This window comes from Trichoderma camerunense (assembly GCF_050948025.1).
Source record: "Trichoderma camerunense strain CBS 138272 chromosome Unknown V8C40scaffold_2, whole genome shotgun sequence".
In the NCBI taxonomy this organism is placed as follows: domain Eukaryota; kingdom Fungi; phylum Ascomycota; class Sordariomycetes; order Hypocreales; family Hypocreaceae; genus Trichoderma; species Trichoderma camerunense.
Window position 1 is genome coordinate 651,358 of NW_028145368.1, and position 22,274 is coordinate 673,631.

General features: G+C 46.1%; 9 protein-coding genes across 9 annotated transcripts; 5 read left to right on the forward strand and 4 right to left on the reverse strand.

Moving 5' to 3' along the window:
* The first annotated feature begins 118 nt into the window (after positions 1-118).
* V8C40DRAFT_232325 (isopenicillin N synthase family dioxygenase) lies at positions 119-1,453 on the forward strand. Its single transcript, XM_083213116.1, has 2 exons — positions 119-408; positions 515-1,453. Exons 1-2 carry the CDS (start codon positions 223-225, stop codon positions 1,352-1,354), a joined length of 1,026 nt encoding a protein of 341 aa, XP_083077623.1. The 5' UTR covers positions 119-222; the 3' UTR covers positions 1,355-1,453.
* On the reverse strand, positions 1,439-2,275 carry V8C40DRAFT_92012 (uncharacterized protein). Its single transcript, XM_083223609.1, has 3 exons — positions 2,228-2,275; positions 2,080-2,112; positions 1,439-2,031 (listed from the first exon to the last, which is right to left on the reverse strand). Exon 3 carries the CDS (start codon positions 1,983-1,985, stop codon positions 1,599-1,601), a length of 387 nt encoding a protein of 128 aa, XP_083077624.1. The 5' UTR covers positions 1,986-2,031; positions 2,080-2,112; positions 2,228-2,275; the 3' UTR covers positions 1,439-1,598.
* On the reverse strand, positions 2,220-2,615 carry V8C40DRAFT_91993 (uncharacterized protein). The gene is made up of 2 exons (XM_083223608.1): positions 2,497-2,615; positions 2,220-2,436 (listed from the first exon to the last, which is right to left on the reverse strand). The coding sequence occupies exons 1-2, from the start codon at positions 2,577-2,579 to the stop codon at positions 2,319-2,321; spliced, it is 201 nt and encodes a 66-aa protein (XP_083077625.1). The 5' UTR covers positions 2,580-2,615; the 3' UTR covers positions 2,220-2,318.
* Positions 2,616-4,365: 1,750 nt separating this feature from the next.
* On the forward strand, positions 4,366-8,294 carry V8C40DRAFT_232329 (uncharacterized protein). Its single transcript, XM_083213117.1, has 5 exons — positions 4,366-4,886; positions 4,948-5,572; positions 5,623-6,032; positions 6,094-6,363; positions 6,425-8,294. Exons 1-5 carry the CDS (start codon positions 4,420-4,422, stop codon positions 7,863-7,865), a joined length of 3,213 nt encoding a protein of 1,070 aa, XP_083077626.1. The 5' UTR covers positions 4,366-4,419; the 3' UTR covers positions 7,866-8,294.
* A 955-nt stretch (positions 8,295-9,249) lies between these two features.
* Positions 9,250-10,092, forward strand: V8C40DRAFT_261321 (prion-inhibition and propagation domain-containing protein; the record flags this gene model as incomplete). Its single annotated transcript, XM_083219250.1, has 1 exon — positions 9,250-10,092. One exon carries the CDS (start codon positions 9,250-9,252, stop codon positions 10,090-10,092), a length of 843 nt encoding a protein of 280 aa, XP_083077627.1.
* Positions 10,093-11,099: 1,007 nt separating this feature from the next.
* V8C40DRAFT_261322 (uncharacterized protein) lies at positions 11,100-13,140 on the forward strand (the record flags this gene model as incomplete). The annotated part of the gene is made up of 5 exons (XM_083219251.1): positions 11,100-11,205; positions 11,267-11,309; positions 11,648-12,296; positions 12,373-12,767; positions 13,026-13,140. 5 exons carry the CDS (start codon positions 11,100-11,102, stop codon positions 13,138-13,140), a joined length of 1,308 nt encoding a protein of 435 aa, XP_083077628.1.
* Positions 13,141-13,529: 389 nt separating this feature from the next.
* V8C40DRAFT_92090 (uncharacterized protein) lies at positions 13,530-14,239 on the reverse strand. Its single transcript, XM_083223610.1, has 2 exons — positions 13,661-14,239; positions 13,530-13,591 (listed from the first exon to the last, which is right to left on the reverse strand). The coding sequence occupies exon 1, from the start codon at positions 14,135-14,137 to the stop codon at positions 13,784-13,786; it is 354 nt and encodes a 117-aa protein (XP_083077629.1). The 5' UTR covers positions 14,138-14,239; the 3' UTR covers positions 13,530-13,591; positions 13,661-13,783.
* V8C40DRAFT_92108 (GNAT family N-acetyltransferase) lies at positions 14,231-15,453 on the reverse strand. Its single transcript, XM_083223611.1, has 3 exons — positions 15,260-15,453; positions 14,451-15,151; positions 14,231-14,273 (listed from the first exon to the last, which is right to left on the reverse strand). The coding sequence occupies exon 2, from the start codon at positions 15,125-15,127 to the stop codon at positions 14,501-14,503; it is 627 nt and encodes a 208-aa protein (XP_083077630.1). The 5' UTR covers positions 15,128-15,151; positions 15,260-15,453; the 3' UTR covers positions 14,231-14,273; positions 14,451-14,500.
* An 851-nt stretch (positions 15,454-16,304) lies between these two features.
* On the forward strand, positions 16,305-21,703 carry V8C40DRAFT_232343 (P-loop containing nucleoside triphosphate hydrolase protein). Its single transcript, XM_083213118.1, has 12 exons — positions 16,305-16,627; positions 16,698-17,465; positions 17,520-17,796; positions 17,853-18,086; positions 18,134-18,873; positions 18,925-19,087; positions 19,164-19,499; positions 19,555-19,678; positions 19,737-19,808; positions 19,860-19,910; positions 19,965-20,029; positions 20,086-21,703. Exons 1-12 carry the CDS (start codon positions 16,391-16,393, stop codon positions 21,408-21,410), a joined length of 4,392 nt encoding a protein of 1,463 aa, XP_083077631.1. The 5' UTR covers positions 16,305-16,390; the 3' UTR covers positions 21,411-21,703.
* Positions 21,704-22,274: the final 571 nt, after the last annotated feature.

Genomic DNA, 22,274 nt, shown 5'->3' on the forward strand with positions numbered 1-22,274 from the left:
GAGAATAAGGTACATGCGTTCTTCAGTGCGCCGGAGGATTTTTGGTTGTCAGATCGGCACGTGGTATCCCCTCATTGTGATACGTCACAGCCTCACGCGACATGAGATAACTGCGCAAATTGTCATCTTCAAGGTAATGCTGTAATCCATGCAATTTGACGACGAGCTTGTTCCTATGATTTTATTGTTCAGGATTGTGAGCGAGTATTGAGAATTGAAAAAATGTCAAATAACGTTGATCAGCACTCGAGCATCCCCGTAATCGATCTTGCACCAGCTCGATCTGGTTCGGATGAGGATGTACAAATCGTGGCTAAAAAAATATACGAGGCTTTCAAAAATGTTGGCTTTGCGTATGTGAAGAATCACAGCGTGCCCGAAAATGTTGTCAATGAAGCGTTCAATTGGGTAAGTCGCGTCGACCCCTTCATTGTCTTACTAAGTAGACTGTGCCTATATACCTCACGAGGACTGCTCAAGATGAGATTGAATCTGGCTAACATTCATCGCTAAGAGTCGCAAGTTCTTCAGCCTCCCGCAAAGCGACAAAGATCTAGCTCCTCATCCACCAGAGGCTTGGCACCACCGCGGCTACTCAAGCGTGGGTCGCGAAAAGGTGTCGCAGATGATCTTTGATGAGGCGTCGATTGCTGCCGCACGGAACGTACCTGATGTGAAGGAATCGTTTGACATTGGACGTGACGACGAAGAGGCACGTATGTCAAACGTGTGGCTACCGCGAGACGTTCTTCCAGGGTTTCGGGAATTCTTTGAGGAATTCTATGAGGTTTGCTATGCTGCTGAAATGGAACTGCTGAGGCTCGTTGCGCTGGGGATGGGGCTTGAGAAGGAGTATTTCGTGGGGTATCATGAGAAGAAAGATAACCAGATTCGATTGCTGCATTATCCAGCCATCGAAGAAAATCTTTTACGGCAGGGAAAAGCGGAGAGGATAGCTGCGCACACGGATTTCGGAACAATAACGATGCTATTCCAAGATGATGTTGGAGGGCTCGAGGTAGAGGATGTCAGTGAGAAGGGGAAATTCAACCCTGCACCGTACATACCCGGCACGGCGGTGGTGAACATTGGGGATTTTTTGATGCGCTGGAGTAATGATGAGCTGAAGTCGACACTGCATCGGGTCAAGGCTCCGCCGTTGGTGAAAGATGAGGGAGAGATCCCGAAGGATAAGACGACGAAGGAGAGGTATTCTATTGTGTATTTCATGTGTGCGGATATGGAGAAGACGATTGATTGTGTGCCTGGCTGTTGGGGGCCTGAGAGGCCGAAGAAGTATGAGCCGGTGAACTGCAGGGAGTACAGTGATATGCGAATGGCGGCTCTTTATTAGAAGGATTCACAGATAGAGAGAAAGACTCATCTTGAGCTTTAGAAGAAATATGATGTATATTTGCATATATAAAGTAAATGAGTTACTCTCGTATTTGACTCGCTGAGAGCAGCTCATATAACATAAAAAAGTAGATGAAGAAGTCGTAAACCAGATTATTTCGTTCCAAATGATTATAAAAAAAAGCACGGCCATCGCGCCATCAAACAACCGGCTGGTACATGTAACACCCCAATCCATTCCATTACATCAACGTCTCAGAATGGGAAACAAGCAGCCACTCCCCATCGGCGCCCTGGTTCCAAGTCGACGAGGCCGTGGCATTGTACTTCTCCTTGCCCCTGGTGGCTTTAATCTTGTACGTGACGACGCCGCCCATGAGGCCGATGAAGTGGGCTTTCATGTCCTCGATCTCGTAATCATCGAAGCGGTGGAAGGGGGCCTTCATGGCGTCCTTGAAGTCGTCCTCGTCCTCGGGGCTGATGATGTCCATCTTGGGGAACATGAGGGCGGCGTCGGGGGCGCACAGCTTGAGCACGGCGGGGGCCGGGTTGGCGGAGGTGATTGCGGTGCAGAGGTCATGCTCTTTGCCGAAGAGGTCGTCGCGGAGCCAATCGTTCATTGCCGGCATTTTGGCGGATTCTTTTTGTTATCTTGTGGTGAAAGTTGGTTGTTGGCTGGATGTTTGTTAGTGGTGTTGTGAAGAGGGTTTCTACGATACTTACGTTGGTTGTCGGAGATGGATTGTTACAGAGCAGCTTATTAGTAGCAGTCAGTCACAGACAGATGGAGTAGACAAAAGGAGAGGAAAAAAGAAGCCATCACCAAGTAATATCCAATTCATGGATTACTTCAATGGTGATCAAAACATGCATTAAGAATGCCATCTTGTGACGTCACGAGTATGGCGCTGAACAATGACGTTTGATGCTCTCATTGTCCAGATGGTCTCAGCCTCCATCTACTAGCAGGAATGCAGGAGTACAAAGCTGCATGTACTATTCGCATGTGCTCTTGCATTATGTAAATTAGCTGACCTCCTTCTTAGGATTTCGCCGACAAGGATGGCATGACTTTGATTGCTTGTGAGAGGATCAATTGGGTGTAAGTACAGGTAAACTCATGGCGGCGTGGGCTGGTACCTTGGAAAACCTGGAAATAGTGGCTTTGGAGGAGCAAGGCGCTCAAAAGTTCCCCACTGTAGATGACACGCTGAGAGCGTCATTGCTGATCAGTTGCCGGTTTTGGGGCGGCGTCTGACGCGTGGCAAGAGTTTGTATGTTTGGAGAGAAATGATACTGCAAAAGGGAGAAACAAGAAGAATTAAAATAAATACCGAATAGATTTGATTAGATTGATAGAATTAGATGAGTGCCTGCATCAAATTGTACAGGTAATACGGGGGAGTTGCGGGTAGTTGTCCGTGTAAGCGTGTGCGCACTGCAGTGTGATAGCATTGGAGATCGGCGATGACAACCGGCGTATAAAAAGCCGGGAACCGATAAAAAGAGAAAGAAAGAAATAATAAAAGAACAGAGAAAATAACCATTACGAGATAGCAAAAGATATGAAAATGCTACGAATTTGAGGCCTACATCTCACTCTTACCAGACTTATTTCCTACTTGTTAAAGATGGAGTTCTAGGATGCACCCACCTAAGCAGTTGTTTTTAACCAAATCGCAGCCGAATTGAAAGAAAGTCTTCTAGGAAAGAAGGCAATTTGAGCTCAGCTTTTGGCAAGTTACTCTTTCATTCTCATAGAAAGCCTCTTTGTCCGTCAAACACAGTGATAAAGTTTCACCGTACCAATGCAGACTTCCAACACTGTACGCCTATGAGTTAAGAACGTTATACCCATAACAGATACACATTGGCCAAGGCGCATGTTGACCTCACATTGAAAGGAGCCAATTTGAATCTCGACAGGTTGGCCCCATCCAAGTCTGTTTATTAGAGGTCTGGTCGTTTGCCGCAACAAGCTCACGAAGCTCTGGAACAGTGAAGTACATGAGACTCTTTTATCACCTCATTTGCTATGACCGTGTGAGAAGGGGGGTTCCCCAAGTGCTACTCATAGTAGGACTTGTTTCATGCATCAATTCTTGAAACATTCGTCAATAACTAATACTTCATGTATTTCTTGCAATTATCGATGGGAGTGAAGAATGCGCCTAGAAATTTGCGCAACAAACTCGTAGAAATGCGCAGAACGTGGCTAGAAAGGATGATAAGCAGTTCAATAGATGAAGGGGCGTCCACTGGATCATGATATTTATTGTACTTCCGATAAACCCCGGATTTGACGACGGGACCCTGGTGGCTCTGGGACCGTATAGGGTGAAGAAGCGATCGAATGTTAGCTACCTAGTGAGGCTTAGATATGATATCGTAGGAAGATACCTATATTGCTTGCTTACGGCAGGTAATGATGATCCCGCATCCGCACAATGTTGGGCTGATCCCATTAATTCCCGTAATAGTGTGATATAGTAGGGCTGCCATGACGTGTGAACTCGTTCCTGACAGAGACTTCTATCTTATTGAGAAATGGTTTTAATATTGTCCGCCTATTTCCAATAAACGCTAATCCAACGCGTATATTTGGTTTACAATTGTACTCTTTGGGACACTCATTTTGATAAGAAGCCTACAAGCACGGAGAACGCAGATTCTAGGACATAGATGGCTTTATCAGGACCCACGCTTATTGGGTGCAAAAGGAGAGTGAAGCAAGTATATCAGCTCTGGTTATTAGCCCCATATTAGTATTTTATTCACGTGAAGCTCAGAAATAGATACCAAGCAGTGTTCCAAGAGTACCTAGGAACAGTGACACAAAGAGTGGAGCTTCAGCTGGTGCTCTCAGCTACCCCTGAATATATCGGCAAATCGGTACCTTAACTGGTGCTTACAGGCATCCAATCAATGGACAGCTTATGTAACGCTACCTAGCTCTCCACTAATGGGCTTTACACCAGCCGACACCGTATGTCGTGTCTCAACTCTCACCAAATCGCTGTTTTGATAGGTACTTTCTTTGATGGGTGATCAATTCGCAAAGCAATGATCGCGACTTTAGACCCGAAGCACGAGAATCTTGATGATGTTGATGTTGACGTTGTTGATGATGCGAAAATCGGTCTGGGTGATCTGAGCACAGATGAAGACGATGAAAACATCGAGGCCGAAGTTCGGGACGCCATGGCGCGCCTGGGGAAGGCTGGGAGTCTTCTTTCTCTTCATACGCTACCAGATTCTCTTGGCGGTGTGTCTGTTAACTGTGTTGGGAACATCACCATGCCTCTTGACGAGAAGCAAGCTCAGCAAATCAGTGCCCACGCCCGTGACACCACATATCTCTCGCTTCTTGAAGCGACAGATTTCGCGTTGGATGAATCTATATGGACCGATACCATTCAAGGCTTTTTGAGCCAGGCTTCTAGTAATCTCGGCGTGACTACACCGCTCCGAGCGACACCTTCTACGATGATTTTGATGAAGTCTGGATTCAGATATGGTGAACATCTTCTGTTAGTTCAAGTCTGCTTTTGAACATGTATATCATCATTTTTGTTAACATTGGCAAAATAGAACTTCAGAAACCGACTCCATAGGTAACCTTGTTGTGTTTCTGCCGTCTAAACACGAAGGCGGCGAGATCGCGTTCAAGCACGGGGAGACGGAAACGGTTGTTTTTGCACCAAGCCAAGCGGCGCAATCCTTTACGACTTGGCACTACAAGACCGAATCGCTTCCGATACAGTCAGGCTATCTATGGCCTTTAGTTTTCAGTGTTCATGCTGATAGAAAGCTTGATACGGCAAAACTTGAGCTGCCGAGACGTGAGTTGCAGCCTCTCCGCCACACTTTGAAGCAGTGGATTACCAAAACCTCCGGATCGCGCAGCCAAACAGCAATGTATTATCCATTTCGAGAAAGATATGAACCTTATGCGATTTCGACGAATGATCTTGTACCAGAAGATCATATTCTGCTTCAGCATGTTAAGAGCCTCTCAGACGAACTTTCCTTTGAGATTTTTCTCGCAGTCGTCAAGAAAGAGAGGATGAGTTGTGGCGCAGCTGCTTACCGTAAAGTCGATCGATCCAAACAGTACAATGCGCAAATATATAGCCTGGATCGCGACAAAGTTACTAATAATGGCCTCATTACAAAGGGAGTCCTCAGCTTATTGGATGCCAGCTCTCCCCGAGCCGTGGGTTATTTTCGCTTCTCTTATCTCAACTTCAAACTAACCATACTTAGGCCATTGTTCTTATCCCCCGTGCTAATATTATCTCTTTTTTCTATGGGTATAACCAATATGGTCGCCCCCATTCTGAGGATGGCGCTTGGGCATTAATCGGTAGCTATGCTAGAGCCTGTTTAAAGAAAGATGCTCCTCCAAGCTCAGCTATCATTTTTAAGGAAATCTGCCACGCTATGGTGGACCCTACGCCCGATCAGATGGAGGGGTCTTGGTTCAGGGTACCACCGTTTGACATTGATCTTCTTGATGTCTTAGATGCCTTGCTCATATTCGGGCTCTATCCTTGGTTCAACCACTATGTTCAAAATGACCATGATCTGCCTAAATCCTTCCTCCCTCGATTCTATCAGTGGCTTTACATTGCAGACGATAGTGAGGAAGAACGATTGGAAGCCATCGAAAAAGCGTAAGTATTGCGAAATCGAGTCGACGTCAGAGACTTGGCGTGTTAACCATTTGACCTACAGATTATTGGATGTGATAATCGCATATCCTCGACCTGTACAGCAAATTAGGGCACTCAAAACAGCCATTAACCAGAGACAAGAAAGCACATTCCACGGAGTACCAAGGCGAAGACATCATGGGATCCCAACACGAATGCTTCGTTTTGCTCGCCGCGTTCTGAACACATGCGTTGAGGCCTGTAAAGACAAACAGTTGGTGGTGCAAGACGGGCAAGCATTAGCCGAATTTGCTCTCTATTTTGACGATCCATTTGAGTTTTTACATCTAGTGTAAGTCGTCTCATCATGCCTTCTCCCTACATGCAGAGATACGGAACTGAGAATTGGTTAGCATAGAGAAGATCGGCCTGGAACGTCAAACAGCAGCAATTCTCGGCCTGATACACAAAGTGGATCATTATGGCATGTTTCAATATTTGCTCCAGTTGGATTGCCTAAAGTTTAATCGGGAGGTAGCCAAGTCTCTGATTGTGTCGACTACCTTCGAACAATTGCGGGGCATAACCAGTGGTCCTTACTTTGATAGATTCAAGAATTTTGAAACCGACAGCATGATGATGAGCGACGACGATTATGATGAAAACGACGATTATGACAATTACGATGATTATGATGACAATATTCTCAAGGAGCAGGATAATATGGATCTTGATAGCCCCGATGGCCAGCATAAGACCAACCCCGATACTCTTGACGGCCAGGATGAGTGGGATGACTACGAGCAGTACATCGAGGAAGATGAGCATCGATGGGTATTACGTGATGCATTCGACGAGGTGGAATACGATTATGAGGCTTTCTGTCGTACCTATATCTATCATGATAAGGATGATGCGGGTTCCATACGCAGGCTTGATAAGGCTCGATATGAGAATCAGTACGGCAGAACTAAACCTTTGCCTTTTCCTCGGCCTGGAGCAGAAGGTAACGGAGTCCATTTCAGAAACCTTGTCTGTTTCATCAATCAACTCCTTAGCCCAGAAGACCAATCTGACGGGATTCTTGAACTCTTTGTCTCCAAAATTGTCGAAGCTGCGCCGCAGATACCATATACCGAATTCGAGACTCTATGGATACCCATGGTGAAGGAATTTATACCACTAAGGAAACGTTTTGAAGTGGTATACGAAGAATATAGAGCGCAGTTGATGGCAAGATTGCTATCTGCAATCTTAAAGGCCTATGTCGACACATGGGTGGGCCGATGCCCGGAGCGCCCTGGTCTGGCGCGCCCTGGAGTTCGTTGCTCGTGTCCTGACTGTAAAGGGGTGAATGTCTTTTTGGCTGATCCTTTACTAAGGGGTGGCCGATTCAAAGGAGATCGAATTAGGGCCAGGCATATTTTGGACGAAATGCTCAAAGCAGAAGTCGATTTCAAGCCCGCTCTAGCAGCAGATGCTGGTTCTATAACTGTGACTGTGGTCAAGTCTCACTGGTTTTTCGCTCATGTCCTCGGACAATGGGGAAATCGACGATATCACGCGGCCAAACAAGTGGCAAAATGGGGATTGAAGGGACTCGAGTTCATGTTCGGCACTGAGTGGATGTCGTTTCTGAGCATGGCCCATCTTGGAGGCGTTGGGTTCGACAACTTGGAGATACGGACCCTGTTGAAGATGAAAGCTGCACGGCTTAACCCAAGTTTCATCTTGGCTAGGTCCCCAGGAATGTTCTATCGAGGTCTGCCGCTGCCACCCACAGAAGCCCGTCAAGCGAGTCGTCCGGCTCGCAAAAGGAAATGGTCAGAGGCAGATTCATCCTCGGACATCTAAACGATTCCCATGATGAGAATGTTCCTGACGGTCCAGATAACTCTGATTAACCCACTCTCACCGTCTCGGCTACCTGAACTTATTGCCTTGAAAATTTCTTTATCAAATTTCACCGAGCCAAATGGCATGAGCCTCTCGCCCCCAGTCCAAAACGCTGCCACATTCGCCAGGATGCAGCGATATGTAGGCAAAAGAATTGCCGTGTTTCTGCAAAAAATAGAGCTCTTAGTAGATTGAAAGGTAGTCTTGAGAGCGAGTTTTCTTCAAGCGTTCTCGCAGAAATCATGGAAGGACTGGAGGTTTTCTAGTTTGTAAGCCTTAACTATGTAATGCGTGGTATTTTTGGATATGAAGCATAGGATGAGGTAGTTTCATGAGTTCAATGAATGATACCATATGGCATCTTGAAGTAGGTAGCATACGTCAAACACATATGCGTATCTGTAAATTCTCTCTCTGCGTCCAATGTCCCGGTGCAATGACCCTAAGAGCCGCTTTCTATGCTTACGACTTACTCGCTCAGCATTTATTCCTCTATCCTGTTTTCTAGACTATTCTATGCAACCCTTATGTATGTACGTGCAGCTTTTTTAAGCCCCAGCGTCACTTGATGACGACATTATCTGCATGTCAAGTGGCTGCTGCGAGCACTCTAAGCTCTAGCGCGTGATAACCGTTGCAACAGGTCTGCTGTAGATTTCTTATCTCAACCTCAGTTCTATGTCACTTGTTCCGCCCAGCCAATGTTGGGCTTTAGATACATGGAGCAGCCATTCTTGGTCAATTCTGTTGCTTAGAAGCAACACGTACATAGTCTTCATTATCATAAAAAAAAGGAAACTCAATCTTCTTGCATGACGTTCATGTTTTTGCCGAAGATTTGACTCATAGATAGCATCTATGGATCATGTGGTATGAGAGTTAGAAGACAAATCGTTGCGGCCTGACGTTCTGGCGACCGTTGCTCTGCGGCTCTGCTACATGTACTCTTCATCACTTGGGAGGCGGGGTGCTCTGCGTGCATGTGATTGCGTTGGGCATGCAGATAGCCTGAATACGCAGCCGCATATAAGTACTTGCAACTGGCCCTTGGACGATTTCGGTGTAAGAGTGGGAGCAACCATTTGCCGAGGACGGCTCTAGAACGGACGCCTTATATTGCGAGGCATCCAGTTGAGGTCGTCGCTAGACGCGGCAACATGATGCCGATTTCTTGCTTCCATGCGGCGCCTTGGTGTGTTGTAATTAATAGTTTCATTATATTATGCTCGCTGTCTCCAGCTTCTTGTTCTGCCATGTCGCATTCCTTCAGCATTACTCTTGTCTCTGCATCTCATTGTCCCCAAATCGCAAAGCCACAGCCTGTCCTCAATCCTATCGGAACATGGATCCTGTTGGCAATACAATTGGACTATTACGATTTGTTCTCAATTCCTTCAGCCAAATCCAACTAGCACGAGAATTTGAAAGCGAATTTGAAAGATATCAGCTAAAGCTTGATCTTATTCAGCTGCGCCTCTCTCGATGGGGTGAAGTCAACAATAATAAAAACATCGCAAGGAAACGTATCCCAGTGCCTTCTGGTAGGTCTGGAAACCCAGGAAACCCAACGGGGAATCCAACAACTCAAGATCTCGCAACACCTATCAATGGAGCAGAAGGCCTGGAAAATCCAACAGGGGATCCTACAACTGGAATTCTCCTCGAAATCCAAGACACCGTTGCCAAGGCTCAGAGAGACGCCAGGAAGATAAAGAATGGCACCTCATCAGACCAGCTTCTTGACGCTGATGCATGCATCCCAGCTGATCTCAGAGGATTGCATAATCGCTTCAAAGGCCTCATTGGTAGACGGACATCTCAGACGGTCAAAGTGGTAGACGGTCTGAAATGGGCCTTTTACAAACGAGACCACTTCGACAGATTTATCTCAGACATTTCCTCTCTTACTGATAATCTGGAAGGTCTGTTACCTGAGGGTGATAAGCAGAAACTCTGGGAACTCAGCAGCGATGAGTGCAAAGGGATCAACAAGCCCAACCTAGAGGAGCTGAAAGACATTGCCCAGGATTGCGACCCAATAATTGAGAATGCATCGGGTGAGGCATTGAGCAACGCTCGTGGCGGCGCCAATCATGTTACGCAGACACACAACATCGGAAGCGTGTTGGGTGTTAACAATGGTAACTTCAATGTCAGTGGCACTCATCACTGGGGTAGGAGCTGAAGCGTATGGTAAGGCCCTCGATGTCAAGTTGGGTATTGATTTAGTATTTTTTATATTAATTTGTCAATATGTTGCTGGAATTTGACTTTTTTTTGTCGGTCAAATGTTGTCATCTTTATACGTGGCTTCATCCTTTCCAGTCTGGTATCAACGCGTGATTAGGGTTGAGGTGGCTGTTCGTAGTAGAGCCACGTATACTCCTAGAGTGTGAGTGAATTGATTGAAGCCAATTTATGTATGCTAATCGTTTCATACACTATTCAGTTGTTAGAAAACGCAGAAGAGTTTGAGAAATAGCTACTGAGAGCGATATCAACACTGGGCCTTAGAAACGTGATCATGGAATACAATCCTTCGAGCTCAGTTAGATGGCACTTGCGGGCTCCCATGCCGCGTTGATTCGGTTTCACACAGTATACATTGTATGAGGAGTTGATGGAGATAGTCTAATAGGGCTCTTCGATCTTATCTGTACTTAAAACAAGCAGTACGTGGTTTGTACCAGCAAGTACTGAGAGGCGGATGCCAGGACCCGATGGTTGATGCCCAAGTATTGAACGAAAGTAAACTACATGCAGTATACATGATACATGCTTAATGTTGCTATGGATGGTCACACGGCACTACAAACCAACCAGACCTTGCCAGCATTTCCCTGACGCTGGCATGGGACGCTGGCATGGCTGCCACGCGACATTTCTTTGTCTCCGCTGGCACCTATGCATATCGGAATAGCCGCCTTTCGCTATTGACGCCTTTCCGGTATCCGTAGTACATGATACCGGCAAATTTCTTGACAGTGACAGCCCAATAAGTGTCTTCTGCCGTAGAGCCTCATTCAGTTCAAACTGAGCAAAAATTTGGCGTAAATACCCCCGTTCTACCAAACAGTTTCAGGTCTGTAATCTGATGACAGATCATTTGTTTACAAGTTGTTGTCGTCTATTACCCCTATACTTGAGTTTTTAGGACTTTGGCAGAGGTTCCCACGCATTTTCGGCATTGAGATGTCTCAGGCTACCAGTACCTCGATCAACCAGCGGCATATTAATGGTACGGTAGTGGGCGTGAATAATGGCAGTATTCACTTCAACATCACTTACGACATTCAATGTAAGCGTCAATAGCGATCGCATTCGAAATTTCTACGGAACTACTTACCAACATAATGCAGATGTTGTCAACAATATCAGATTTCAACCCAACTTTGGCCTCCAGTATATCCAATATAGTCTTCAGCTCAGTCCTGCAGATTTGGCCGAGAAAGAACATCAGAGGGTAATACAAGCTTGGAACAATTTTAAACTATGTGACTTGCTACTGGAAATAAAAGAATTTCAAGCCTGGTTCAACATGCAATGTCGACGGTCTGTTCTTTGGATAAGTGGTTGCCGTAAGTCGCTGGACATATATAGTGAAAACTGTTTATTGAGCACTAACTAGAGAATAGCTAAACACGGGACAACAACATTAATGCAAGTGAACTTTTTCTCACTCCATTTCGTTCTGCATTTGATGATGTGCTTTAGACCGTGACTAACCCTATCATTTCTAGGTCCTATATGATTGAGTATATTCGAGAGAAGAAGATAATGAAACCTTTTAAATCCTGTCATCTCTTGTATTACTATGTCGACAAGACAGTCACCGGAAGTTCCTATCGCAACTTACAACAAACACTCTGGCAGCAAGCTGTCCCGGCAGATGGAGTACAAATGCACGTCTTCAACAATCAGGATAGCGAGGATAGCAGTATTCTCGATCAATTAGTCGAAAGATTAGTTGCAGCTCAACGCGACGTATACATCATTATTGATGGCCTGGATCAACTCCCCCGAAGACACAGCAATGAATTGCTCAGACGCCTCTGCAATCTTAGCGAGAAGCTCAAAGGCGAGAATACTCACAGTGGCGGCCACCTGGCTGTAGCTATTAGCTCACAAAATACTCCCTCTTTTGATCGTGGGAAAGGGTATGATAAGGTCTTTGATCTCCGACTCCGGCCCAATTACATTTCTTCAGATATTCGGAAATATCTAGGCAACAGCTCTAGTGATTCAACTATCTTTATGGGGACCACAGATCTTCGACGACATAGCATCCAAGCACAACTAGACAAGGAAACCAACAACTACCCTTGTCTTTCATCTTCTATCTTTTACAATCCACAAGGCGCAGCGACAACCCAACGGCTTCAGACGGGTGTATTATCATGCTGAAGCACCCCTTGCTTTAGCAATGGAGTATGATAGACGGCTTTTATGAACTTTCTAACGGAAGATATCTGTCCTGTTCTATGTTTTTGACGTCTCCGTCGGCCTGGAGGATCATGGCGACGTTGGCGGGCATGTTCACGATGTATATGCCCATGGCTGCGAGGGGAGCATCTGGACGGATGCTTCCCAGCGCGCCAGACGACTTGAGGAGGCGCTGGACTTTCTGCAGGTGCGCGACGAAGTCGACGCCGGGCTGGAGCTGGACGATGTACCGGCCGGGGATCAGGTCGGTTGTGGAGGCCTGACAGGGAGCGGTGAAATTGTGTTCGGGCATGAGATGTCTGGGGAAGACGAACCTGGTCGTGCCCCGAGCTGGTCATTGTCATCAGGAGGTGTTGCCCCGTGGGAATGCTCGATGCAGCCACGGCAGGCAATGAGAATTCTGGTGGGTGTTGGGGAGTATGAAGTTTCACGTTTCCTGGAGATGGTCCGTTGGTTTAGTATTGGAGTATGATGATCATGAATGACTCATCAATCCCCAGTTATCTGATGATACATAAAAGGTTTGTCTATATAACCCGAAGAGACCTGAAATAGGGAGCTAACAGCTATTCAAGAGGTTGCAGACTCTCTTGGCTCGTATCCCATAATCCATTCCTTAGGACATTCTACTCGTGGCAGTCACCATTGGCTAATACGGATGGAATGCCTTAACAGGAATGTTGAATCTATAGAGATACGGGTAAAGATCTCTCTTAATGCCATTGAGACGACGAAGGATCTGCAGCAACTCATTGGATCATCCAGGAAAGAGCTAGACGAGCAGCGATAGAGAAGTAAAATAGATAGAGTGAGACTAGAAACATGGGACGTTAAGACAACCCTAACTATTACTGAGTACGAGTCCATGGTAGAACATGAAGAGGTAGAGTCAGCTCTTTGATTGAGTCATTGGTAATCCTTGAGAGGCTAACATAGCAATTGAGCAACCCCAATCTAGGAGGGGGGCTAAACGATAGGCCAAAGTGATCATCCATACACTAGAAAAGCGCTTAGGAAGGCTCCCGAGGGCGCTAGTTCTTCTAAAAACTACCTTTTACAGGAACGAAAAAATAGGTAACCACCTTAATATTAAAGTTGGCCTATGAAATTAGATTTTGGGATGCCAAGAGACCCTTCAAAAGGCCGCGCCTCGTTGTAGGTCGCCTTGCGCGATCTCTACACGCAAAGAACAATGTGGGGGCACTAGAAGGGCGGATGTGTTTGATCACCAGTGACTTTAGCTGAATCAATTTAGTCAAGTTCTCAGGTGGTATCATACAGGTTGAGTATAATGAATTGACGTTACCAACATCATAGACATGTTAGTATTTATCCTAACAATTGTAGCCCTTGTCCTGCAGAGCATGCTGAAAGAGTTTACAGGACCTTGTTCCTTCACCGCCACCATCGCAACAACCTGGAACTTCCACCTTTTATGCCCCTTCAACGAGTGCTGTCGTCACTGTAGCTTTGTCTTTGTGTTTGTCGCACTGGCCTTTACTTTTTGATTGACCAGCATATTCCACCGTGCAATCAGCCTCGGCGCACTCAACACCAGTTTCGGTGAATTTCTGGCAGTTTTCGGTGATGACGGGGCCACTGTGTGTATTGCAGGTGTCTGGACATCCGGCATAAGTCGTTGTTGTTATGAGGATACGACACATAGTTGATTGGATAGGAGGAGACAAGGCAGGAGTTTCTGACAGAGTAATAGACAGGTAAGTATTAACATCTTGTTGAACCCCTTTCACGAGAGCAGGCTTCCTGCCGAGCTGCCGTACTCCCATTGGCTATTTATATCGGGTCGTGATGATGAGGGGCGGTGGATATTGGGCGACATCGTATCAGTGTGTCAGCCTACCAGCGTCGTATGGTCCCATCGTATCGGAGCCTGTGTCTTTTTATATCGGCGCGCTGTCATGGCTGTTTAGAACGTCAATGGGGGAGGATGTGTTGAGGATGTGTTTTATTGAGAAGATATACTCATAAAGTTTCCGTGATCTGAGACAAAGGATGCTCAGAGGCTATGAAGAAAGTGTCGGGGAGGAATTGTTTTGTAATCATGCGTCTTGGTGATTCCAGTGGGAATAGCTTACGTACATGCAGAAGCGTCTATTTGAAGTGTATTAAAAATCAGCCTCAGACAGCCTTCAACTGCCAGAATCTGCTATTGGGGTTTCATCAGGTAAATTCTGTCGAGTTTTTCGATAATCATCTCGACTCATCCGCCACACTATGTCGGATCTGCTCGCTGATTCCGATTGTTGGTCCCAAAGCTGCTGTTCCCAGGCAGGTATTTCTCGAGGCCCTAAGCAATTGAAACCAAGTCGAAGCGGAACCAGGCCACTTCTGGTATTGCTTTCGTCGTTTCGAACCTCTACACAATCCGCTCCCAAGTCGAAAGCGATGCCGACGAGGAGAGCTGAAGCCCTGGTGGCCAATCCACGCCCTGTCTCTCCACTTCCTAACCAGTATCCCAGCTCAAAGACACCAGGACCACCTCTTTTGACGATTCTACACGAACCGCGAACCTGGTCACTGACAACGATTGCGTAGTCAAATTCTTCGCCGGCGTCCCAGCCTTCGCTGCCCAAGCGTAGAGCCTCCACTGCGTCTTCTTTGGAATAGCCATTTGCTGCCCATGGCATCCATGGCGAGAGTTCGATTAATGATCGGTTAACTAGGGCGTGTAGTGTATCGACATCGTCACTGCGCCAGCGCCGAAGTTGAATGTCGCTGTCAACAAGTTCTTCTGGTGGTAGTTTCACGGTTGTCATTTTTGAGTAATAATGGCAGCGGAGCTTGTGTGCCTCATCATGGCCATGCATTGAGGGGCCATTAGTATTTATAATTCCTTGACTAGAAAGCGCTGGTTTACTGATTATTTGAGATTTGGATAGGTGACTCACAATTGTTGCTGTTCTGTCCCCAAAACCGAAGCAATACCCGACGCTATCAATTGGGTACAGAAGAGTACAGTTAGTTCAATGGCACGCGGTGCCAAAAGCTCTATCAAAGTTAAATGTCTATCCAACATTAGATATGTTCTTAATAAAGATGAGAACTACATATTCAGTCTTCCTACATGTTTTGGAAAAAAAAAAAAAAAAAAAAAAAAAAACTCAAACCCATTGGCTTCACGATTGCATTTTATTTACTACTAGCCTTTCGCTCTGTCAAGCACGGCGGATCTCTTCCCACTGTTTATTCTTCCTTAAAGTATTATTCCACCTAGACAAAAGAGAGAGTAGAATCTCGCCATCCTTTTCTCTATATTCTTCCAATTCGTTTTTGTCAACAATTGTATATCATGATTCACGTGTTTAAGGTATAACTATTTGACTGCCTCTCATCTCTTCATACCCCGCAAACCCCCACCAAGGCAACCCACACACAGAATCCATCAATCCAGCATCTCCATCAGCAACGCGTTACGCGATCGTGGCTTAAGCGTACTAGAGGAATCAGATAGCGGATATCACCTTTGAATGGCACATGTCAGTATAGCATGTACCTTGGCCAAATATTCTTTAGGTCTCACTTTGCCTTCTGATTGGCCGCCATACTCCATGTTGAACCCGATTAACAGATGTCAAGTCGTATGGCGAATCACTCTCATAATAAGGTCTCCATTATGCTTATCATGCCTAAATAGCGATATGTCTACGTCTATTTAGTGGTGGTGCCACTACACCCCCCGAATTTAGCATTTGCGTGTTGCCGAGATAGCTTCAACCTCCCCTATCCAATTGGCTTAGACCGTCTCCAAATACCCGCAATGTGCCTTTCTATCCCTAATCAGTGGATTTAGTGATCCAAGCCAATCCTTCTATCTGACCAACATTCAGTCACACCGAGCCTCGCGGCGTCTGCATCCGGTAGGTGGGAACTTTTGAAAGAGCGGTTAGCGAGCGGCTCATCTACCCGCAATATTCGCAACTTGCGCCTCCATCTCTAGAGCTGATAAATAGTCAATCTCGTCCTTTTTCTTTACCACTTTGGTCTTCAATGTCGCTGCCTGAAGAGCGGCACATGCCGTCATGATGGATCTTGACAGCAATTGGACCACGGACGCAGCTCTCGGCTGTGATAATTCTTTCGGCCCAACCGCTAACAGCTGTGAGACACCTCGGTTCGACTTTACGCTCCTCTTTGAGCAGTCAGTCTTGAACATTGCGCCATGTGCGCTGCTTCTCATCTTTTCGCTACCGCGAACTCTCTATCTGTTTCGTAGCAAGCCCAAGGTTCTGCGCAATCGAATCGGTATACCTAAATTGGTGAATACTCTTCCACTACTGTCTGTCACCTCTGCCTAAAAATATTAATCATTGATACGATAATATTTAGTTCGCCTACGCTGCTCTCGTTTCTCTACAGTTATCGCTACTAGTAGTTTGGTCCGTCCATCATGAGGCTCTCACTCGTGCCTCTCTGGCGGCGGCGACGCTCAGCCTTGCCGACGGAATCGCACTGAGTGTACTGAGCTATTTGGAGCATCGACGATCAATTCGGCCTTCAAGCATCATTCTCGTCTATCTTGTGTTCTCTATTGCCTTTGATGCAGTCCAGTGCCGAACTCTCTGGCTTCTCAAAACAAATATCTTGGCTCCCGTCTATACAGCTACACTGGCGTGCAAACTCGTCGTCTTTCTTCTTGAACTTGGAGAGAAGCGCCACATTCTTCTGCACCCATGGAATAATCTGACACCGGAAACGACAAGCAGCATTATAAATAGAAGCCTCTTTTGGTGGCTAAACGATCTTTTGCTTCGCGGATTCCGTACGGCTTTGTCTACTGATACGCTTTACGAGATTGACGATAATATGAAATCGGAGAGACTTTTCCTGAAATTACAGGATGCGCGTCAGAAATGGTCTAAGTCGCAAGTGCCCCATCGATATCGTCTGTTGTTTGCTACATGCGATTCCCTCCGAAAGCCATTGGCCGTCACAATCCTGCCCCGTCTAGTTTTGATCAGCTTCAAGTTTGCTCAGCCTTTTCTTATAAATCGCGTGATTACATACATTCAGGAAAAGAATGATGGTGATGGGGCTAGAAAAGACGTCGGCTATGCGCTTGTTGGAGCGACCGGATTGGTCTACCTTGGTTCTGCTGCACGTATCACTCTCTAATTCCTCCTATGCCATTACTCATTTTTTGATGTTTAGATTTCCAACGGGTTCTATCAACACAAACTCTTTCGCTCTCTCACAATGATCCGAGGTGCTTTGACATCCTTAGTCTATATCCGCACTCTTGAAGTGAGCGCCATATCTTCCGACACCGCAGCTATTACACTATCCGGCCCTGATGTTACTTCTATTACTAGAGCGTTCGAGAGCTTTCATGAAATATGGGCAAATCCTATAGAAATTGCGCTGGCCATATGGCTGTTGGCGAGAGAACTTGGCCTGGGATGCATTGGTCCCGCTGTCGCCGTTATTGGTGAGTAGATCTTGGTTCCCTAAAAAGACTCGAAACATCTTAACGGTGATCAATAGTGTGCACTGTTGCTATGACGAGGCTCTCTAACTTCATGGGGCCGGCCATGAAAGCCTGGAATGAAGCCATCCAGCAACGCATTACGACAACATCAAGTGTAATTGGCTCAATAAAGGAAGTCAAGATGCTTGGCAGAGCTAGCTCATGGACAGATAGCATTCAACTGCTTAGAGTGGCAGAACTTCAACGCTCAAAAAAGTTTCGCAAGTTCATCACATATATGAACATCTTGGGTGAGTAACTTTCCATTTATTATGTACCGCTATTGACGGAATTCCAGGGAATACCCCATCTGCCTTGGCTCCGATTCTCACGTTTGGCATTGCTATTGCTGTGAGTCGCAATAACGCGCAGAATCAGCTCTCTATCTCGACCGCTTTCACCTCGCTATCAATCATCGCACTGATTACGAATCCTCTGGCGAAACTTCTCTCATCTGTTCCGTCCTTTGTGAGCTGTATTGGCAGCTTTGAGAGAATCGAGGCATTTGTTGATGAAAGCCAAAATGCGCCGCCTACACCAATCAGTACACGCAGTGATGCATCAATCCAAACTGAGGGTGATATGGCCTCTAATATTGAATTAACACATCTCCCTAAGCGAGGGTCGGCCATAATAATGGCCGATGATGTCTCATTCAATGTGAAGCGTGGAGAAACCCCCGTGCTACAAGGTCTGAACATCAGCATCCGACCGTCGACTTTAACAGTAGTGACTGGAAAGATTGGATCAGGAAAGTCAATGCTTCTGCTCGGGCTCATGGGCGAACTTCATGCAAGTGGCAGTTTGAAGGTTCCATCATCTGGGATTGCATTCTGCTCTCAAGCAACTTGGTTAGTCAATACTACTATCAAGAAGAATATCACTGGACCGGAGGACCAAGAAGTCGACTCGGAGTGGTATGAAACCGTGATCCGGGCGTGTGCATTAGAGAGGGACCTTCAGCAACTGCGAGATGGTGATGAGTCCATCGTTGGAAGCAAGGGACTTACGCTCAGTGGTGGTCAGAAGCAGCGTGTTGTAAGTACATTCCGCTTCCTTTTGCGGTACGCTTCTAACAAGTATATCTAGGCGCTCGCGCGAGCGATTTACTCGAGAAAGCAAGTGCTCATAGCGGACGATATCTTTTCAGGTCTGGACCCAGAAAGCAGGCGTCACATTTGGACTCAAGTATTTGGTCCATTGGGAATACTCCGCTGTCAAAAGTCCACCGTGATACTTGCGACACATACACGTAAGTTAGGATACTTCAATGAGTACCTGAGATTATCGCTTTAAGTGCTGGCTGACGTTTTGTTGTCATCCATCAGTGGAATTTATTCAAGATGCAGATCACATCATCATTCTCGAGAATGGCCGAATTGAACACCAAGGCACTTTCAGCGAGCTTTGCGATTCAGTAGCCATCCTTAAGAGTCAACAAGGCAAGGAAGATGACTCAACATCTGAAGATTCGACCGACGAAATTGAGCGGAAGCTACCCAATGTACGAAGACAAGAAACTGAGGCCGAAGAAACTGAAAATTTGACCCAACGAATGGGAGACTCGTCTCTGTATGCTTACTACTTCAGGTCAATAGGTTGGAAATTGGCTCTGGGAGCGCTCTTCTTTTCCACCACGGAACAGTTTCTTGCTCAATTCGCTCGTAAGTAAACTTGGTGTCATTCACCGTCGAAGGTCTTCACTAACGGTAAATATAGAAATTTGGCTTAAATGGTGGACAGAGGCGAATGAGGGCCACTCTGATACGAATACGGGCATGTATTATGGAGTATACGCCATGTTTCTCTGTCTTGGAATTGTAGCCATTGGCTTTGACTGCTGGTCTGTAGTCACCCTTCCTCCGCTCATCAAGACTGTTCTCACCAATTGCTATGTACAGGTTCATGTTTGTCGTTTTAATCCCACGATCTGCGGAATGGCTCCATTGGCAGTTGTTAGAGGCCACAATGAAGTAAGTCAAGTTTGCCAACCGTATAGCAAGGGAGGAATTTAACATAAGCAGGGCACCGATGGCTTTCTTCAATTCTGTCGATACTGGTGACTTGATTAATAGGTCAGTCTCGCAAACGTTATGCGGCAAACAGGCTGTGCTAAACATGGATCACAGATTTAGCCAAGACATGTCTCTTGTTGATCGAGAACTGCCTACAGCAGTTTATACAACGACGTTTGGTATATTCGCCAGAAAGTCTTGAACTACAATAGCGTACTCTAACTTCATTTCTCAGGCCTTTTATCATGCATTGGAGACGCCATAATCATTATTGTCGGTGCGAAATACCTTGCGGCAACATTACCAGTCGCAATCATAGTACTCTACGCACTGCAAAAATTCTATCTCCGAACCTCGCGCCAACTCCGTGTCCTTGACCTCCAGGCCAAATCGCCATTGAACACACAGCTTCTGGAGACTATTGAAGGGCTATCAACCATACGCGCGTTTCATTGGCAATCTGCTATGACCAAGTCGTCTCTTGGATTGCTGGATCGTTCTCAGCGCCCACACTATCTGCTTCTCTCTATTCAGCGCTGGTTGAACTTGGTTCTTGATCTCTTGGTAACCGTCGCAGCGGTGCTTCTTGTACTCTTTGGAGTTACCACCAAGACGTCTACTCCCGGAAATATGGCCATTGCCATGTACAGCGCGCTGGGCTTTAGTGGATCACTCGCCAATTTTATCTCCTCTTGGACATCTCTTGAAACGTCACTTGGAGCTATCGCCCGCCTTAAAGAATTCATGCAAGTCACTCCACAAGAGATTGAGCCATCAGAGGACACGCTTTTGAACCCTTCAACTTCATGGCCTTCAAGAGGTCAAATCGACTGGCAAAATATCGAGGCTTTCTATACTAGAAAAGAGGGAGGCGGAGATCCTGTCCTTCACAACATCTCGCTCCGAATCCAGTCAGGCCAGAAGGTTGCCGTTTGCGGAAGAAGTGGAAGTGGAAAATCATCCCTGCTATCAACGTTGTTTGGGCTATTGGACTATTCTGGGACCATCACGATTGATGGGCTGGACATCTCACAACTGTCTAAGCAAGCTCTACGGTCTGGTTTAATCGTGGTTCCTCAGCATCCTGTCCTATTTCCAGGATCATTACGCTCAAATCTCCTTTATGACTCAGATCAACAGGGACAAATGCTCTCAGATACCGAAATTATTGCTTTACTCGAGAAATTGGAAGTATGGGACGCCGTTTGCCGGAGCGGGTCTCTCGATACGGACATGACCGACTTGGCTCTGTCTTACGGCCAAAAGCAACTTCTCTGTTTGGCACGGGCCATCCTTCGTAAAGACAAAAGCAGAATTGTCATTCTGGATGAGGCCATGAGCGCGGTGGACCACCATACAGAAGAGCTCATGATCAAAGCTCTCGAGACCGAATTTAATGAGCACACCATAGTGTCCATCGTTCATCGACTGAATACAGTTCGAAAGTTCGATGCACTCGTCGTCCTCGATCAAGGCAAAATTGTCGAGATGGGCGTACCTGGTGAGCTGATCACCGAAAGTGGGCAGCTGAAAAGATTCCAGAACGGCCGAAAAGTGTGATGCTAGCGTGCGTGCGTGGGTTTGTGGTAGAGAAGAGATGAGATAGGACTTTTGTTTCAATATCTACTCCCACATAGATATTGATATTATACAACAACACGTGCAGTAGCTCGATTCATACCAGCGAACTTTTGCTTGGAAGAATCGACTGATCGCACTATTTAGTTCCGGATCTCGGTATTACTTGATGTGTGTAGTTCAAATAGATCTGGCTTATGCGCCCGCCCTAGCTAGCGCTTACCTTCATTCGTAAAATAAATCAAGCGTTTTTGCCTGGTAAAGGCTTCCGTGCTGAATTATCCCACAGGTCTTATGAACTATGAGTAACCCCAGACAGACGCGGGCAGGCGGTCTGCAAAAACAAGAAAGAAAAGAAAGACTCCATATTGTAAATAGATTAATACACATGTCCGTACAATGCAAAAACAGATCAAGGACTCTTGAGCGGTTAAGTATTCTTATGTGCTACTCTTTTCTCCAATCTCAGTTTGTTTGCAGACCACAGGGTAAGAAATTAAAGCTATATACTTAGGACTCGCATAATACCTAGTAGGTAGCCTGTCATGGCTAGCGTGATTACCTTTATCTGTGAAATAGGTTTGAGACTTTCAGGGGCAAACTATTTGATGAGTCTTACTAGTCAACCCACTGCGTATTCCCAGATAGGAAAATGGTCTCTAGAAGATACATTAGTTCTCCATAGACTTGGAAAATCTTCGAGAACATTAGATTCCTATACCAGAACCCAGGATGGTGACCTAAAACCTTAATTTCATGGTGTATCTAGACTCAAGATGACAACACTCCATGGCACCCTTGGGTAATTTACCCCGATGAGGGTCGATTGGGATCTCATGTGCAGAA

Coding starts and splice junctions, on each gene's coding strand:
- V8C40DRAFT_92012 (XM_083223609.1), bottom strand. CDS start 1,985: ATGCCGGCAATGAACGATTGGCTCCGCGACGACCTCTTCGGCAAAGAG.
- V8C40DRAFT_232329 (XM_083213117.1), top strand. CDS start 4,420: ATGATCGCGACTTTAGACCCGAAGCACGAGAATCTTGATGATGTTGAT. Junction 6,033..6,093: donor TTGGAAGCCATCGAAAAAGC/GTAAGTATTGCG, acceptor TTTGACCTACAG/ATTATTGGATGTGATAATCG. Junction 6,364..6,424: donor TTTGAGTTTTTACATCTAGT/GTAAGTCGTCTC, acceptor AGAATTGGTTAG/CATAGAGAAGATCGGCCTGG.
- V8C40DRAFT_92090 (XM_083223610.1), bottom strand. CDS start 14,137: ATGGGAGTACGGCAGCTCGGCAGGAAGCCTGCTCTCGTGAAAGGGGTT.
- V8C40DRAFT_232343 (XM_083213118.1), top strand. CDS start 16,391: ATGATGGATCTTGACAGCAATTGGACCACGGACGCAGCTCTCGGCTGT. Junction 19,088..19,163: donor GATACTTGCGACACATACAC/GTAAGTTAGGAT, acceptor GTCATCCATCAG/TGGAATTTATTCAAGATGCA. Junction 19,679..19,736: donor GCCATTGGCTTTGACTGCTG/GTCTGTAGTCAC, acceptor TGCTATGTACAG/GTTCATGTTTGTCGTTTTAA.
- V8C40DRAFT_92108 (XM_083223611.1), bottom strand. CDS start 15,127: ATGACAACCGTGAAACTACCACCAGAAGAACTTGTTGACAGCGACATT.
- V8C40DRAFT_232325 (XM_083213116.1), top strand. CDS start 223: ATGTCAAATAACGTTGATCAGCACTCGAGCATCCCCGTAATCGATCTT. Junction 409..514: donor TCAATGAAGCGTTCAATTGG/GTAAGTCGCGTC, acceptor TTCATCGCTAAG/AGTCGCAAGTTCTTCAGCCT.
- V8C40DRAFT_91993 (XM_083223608.1), bottom strand. CDS start 2,579: ATGACGCTCTCAGCGTGTCATCTACAGTGGGGAACTTTTGAGCGCCTT. Junction 2,437..2,496: donor CTATTTCCAGGTTTTCCAAG/GTACCAGCCCAC, acceptor TCCTCTCACAAG/CAATCAAAGTCATGCCATCC.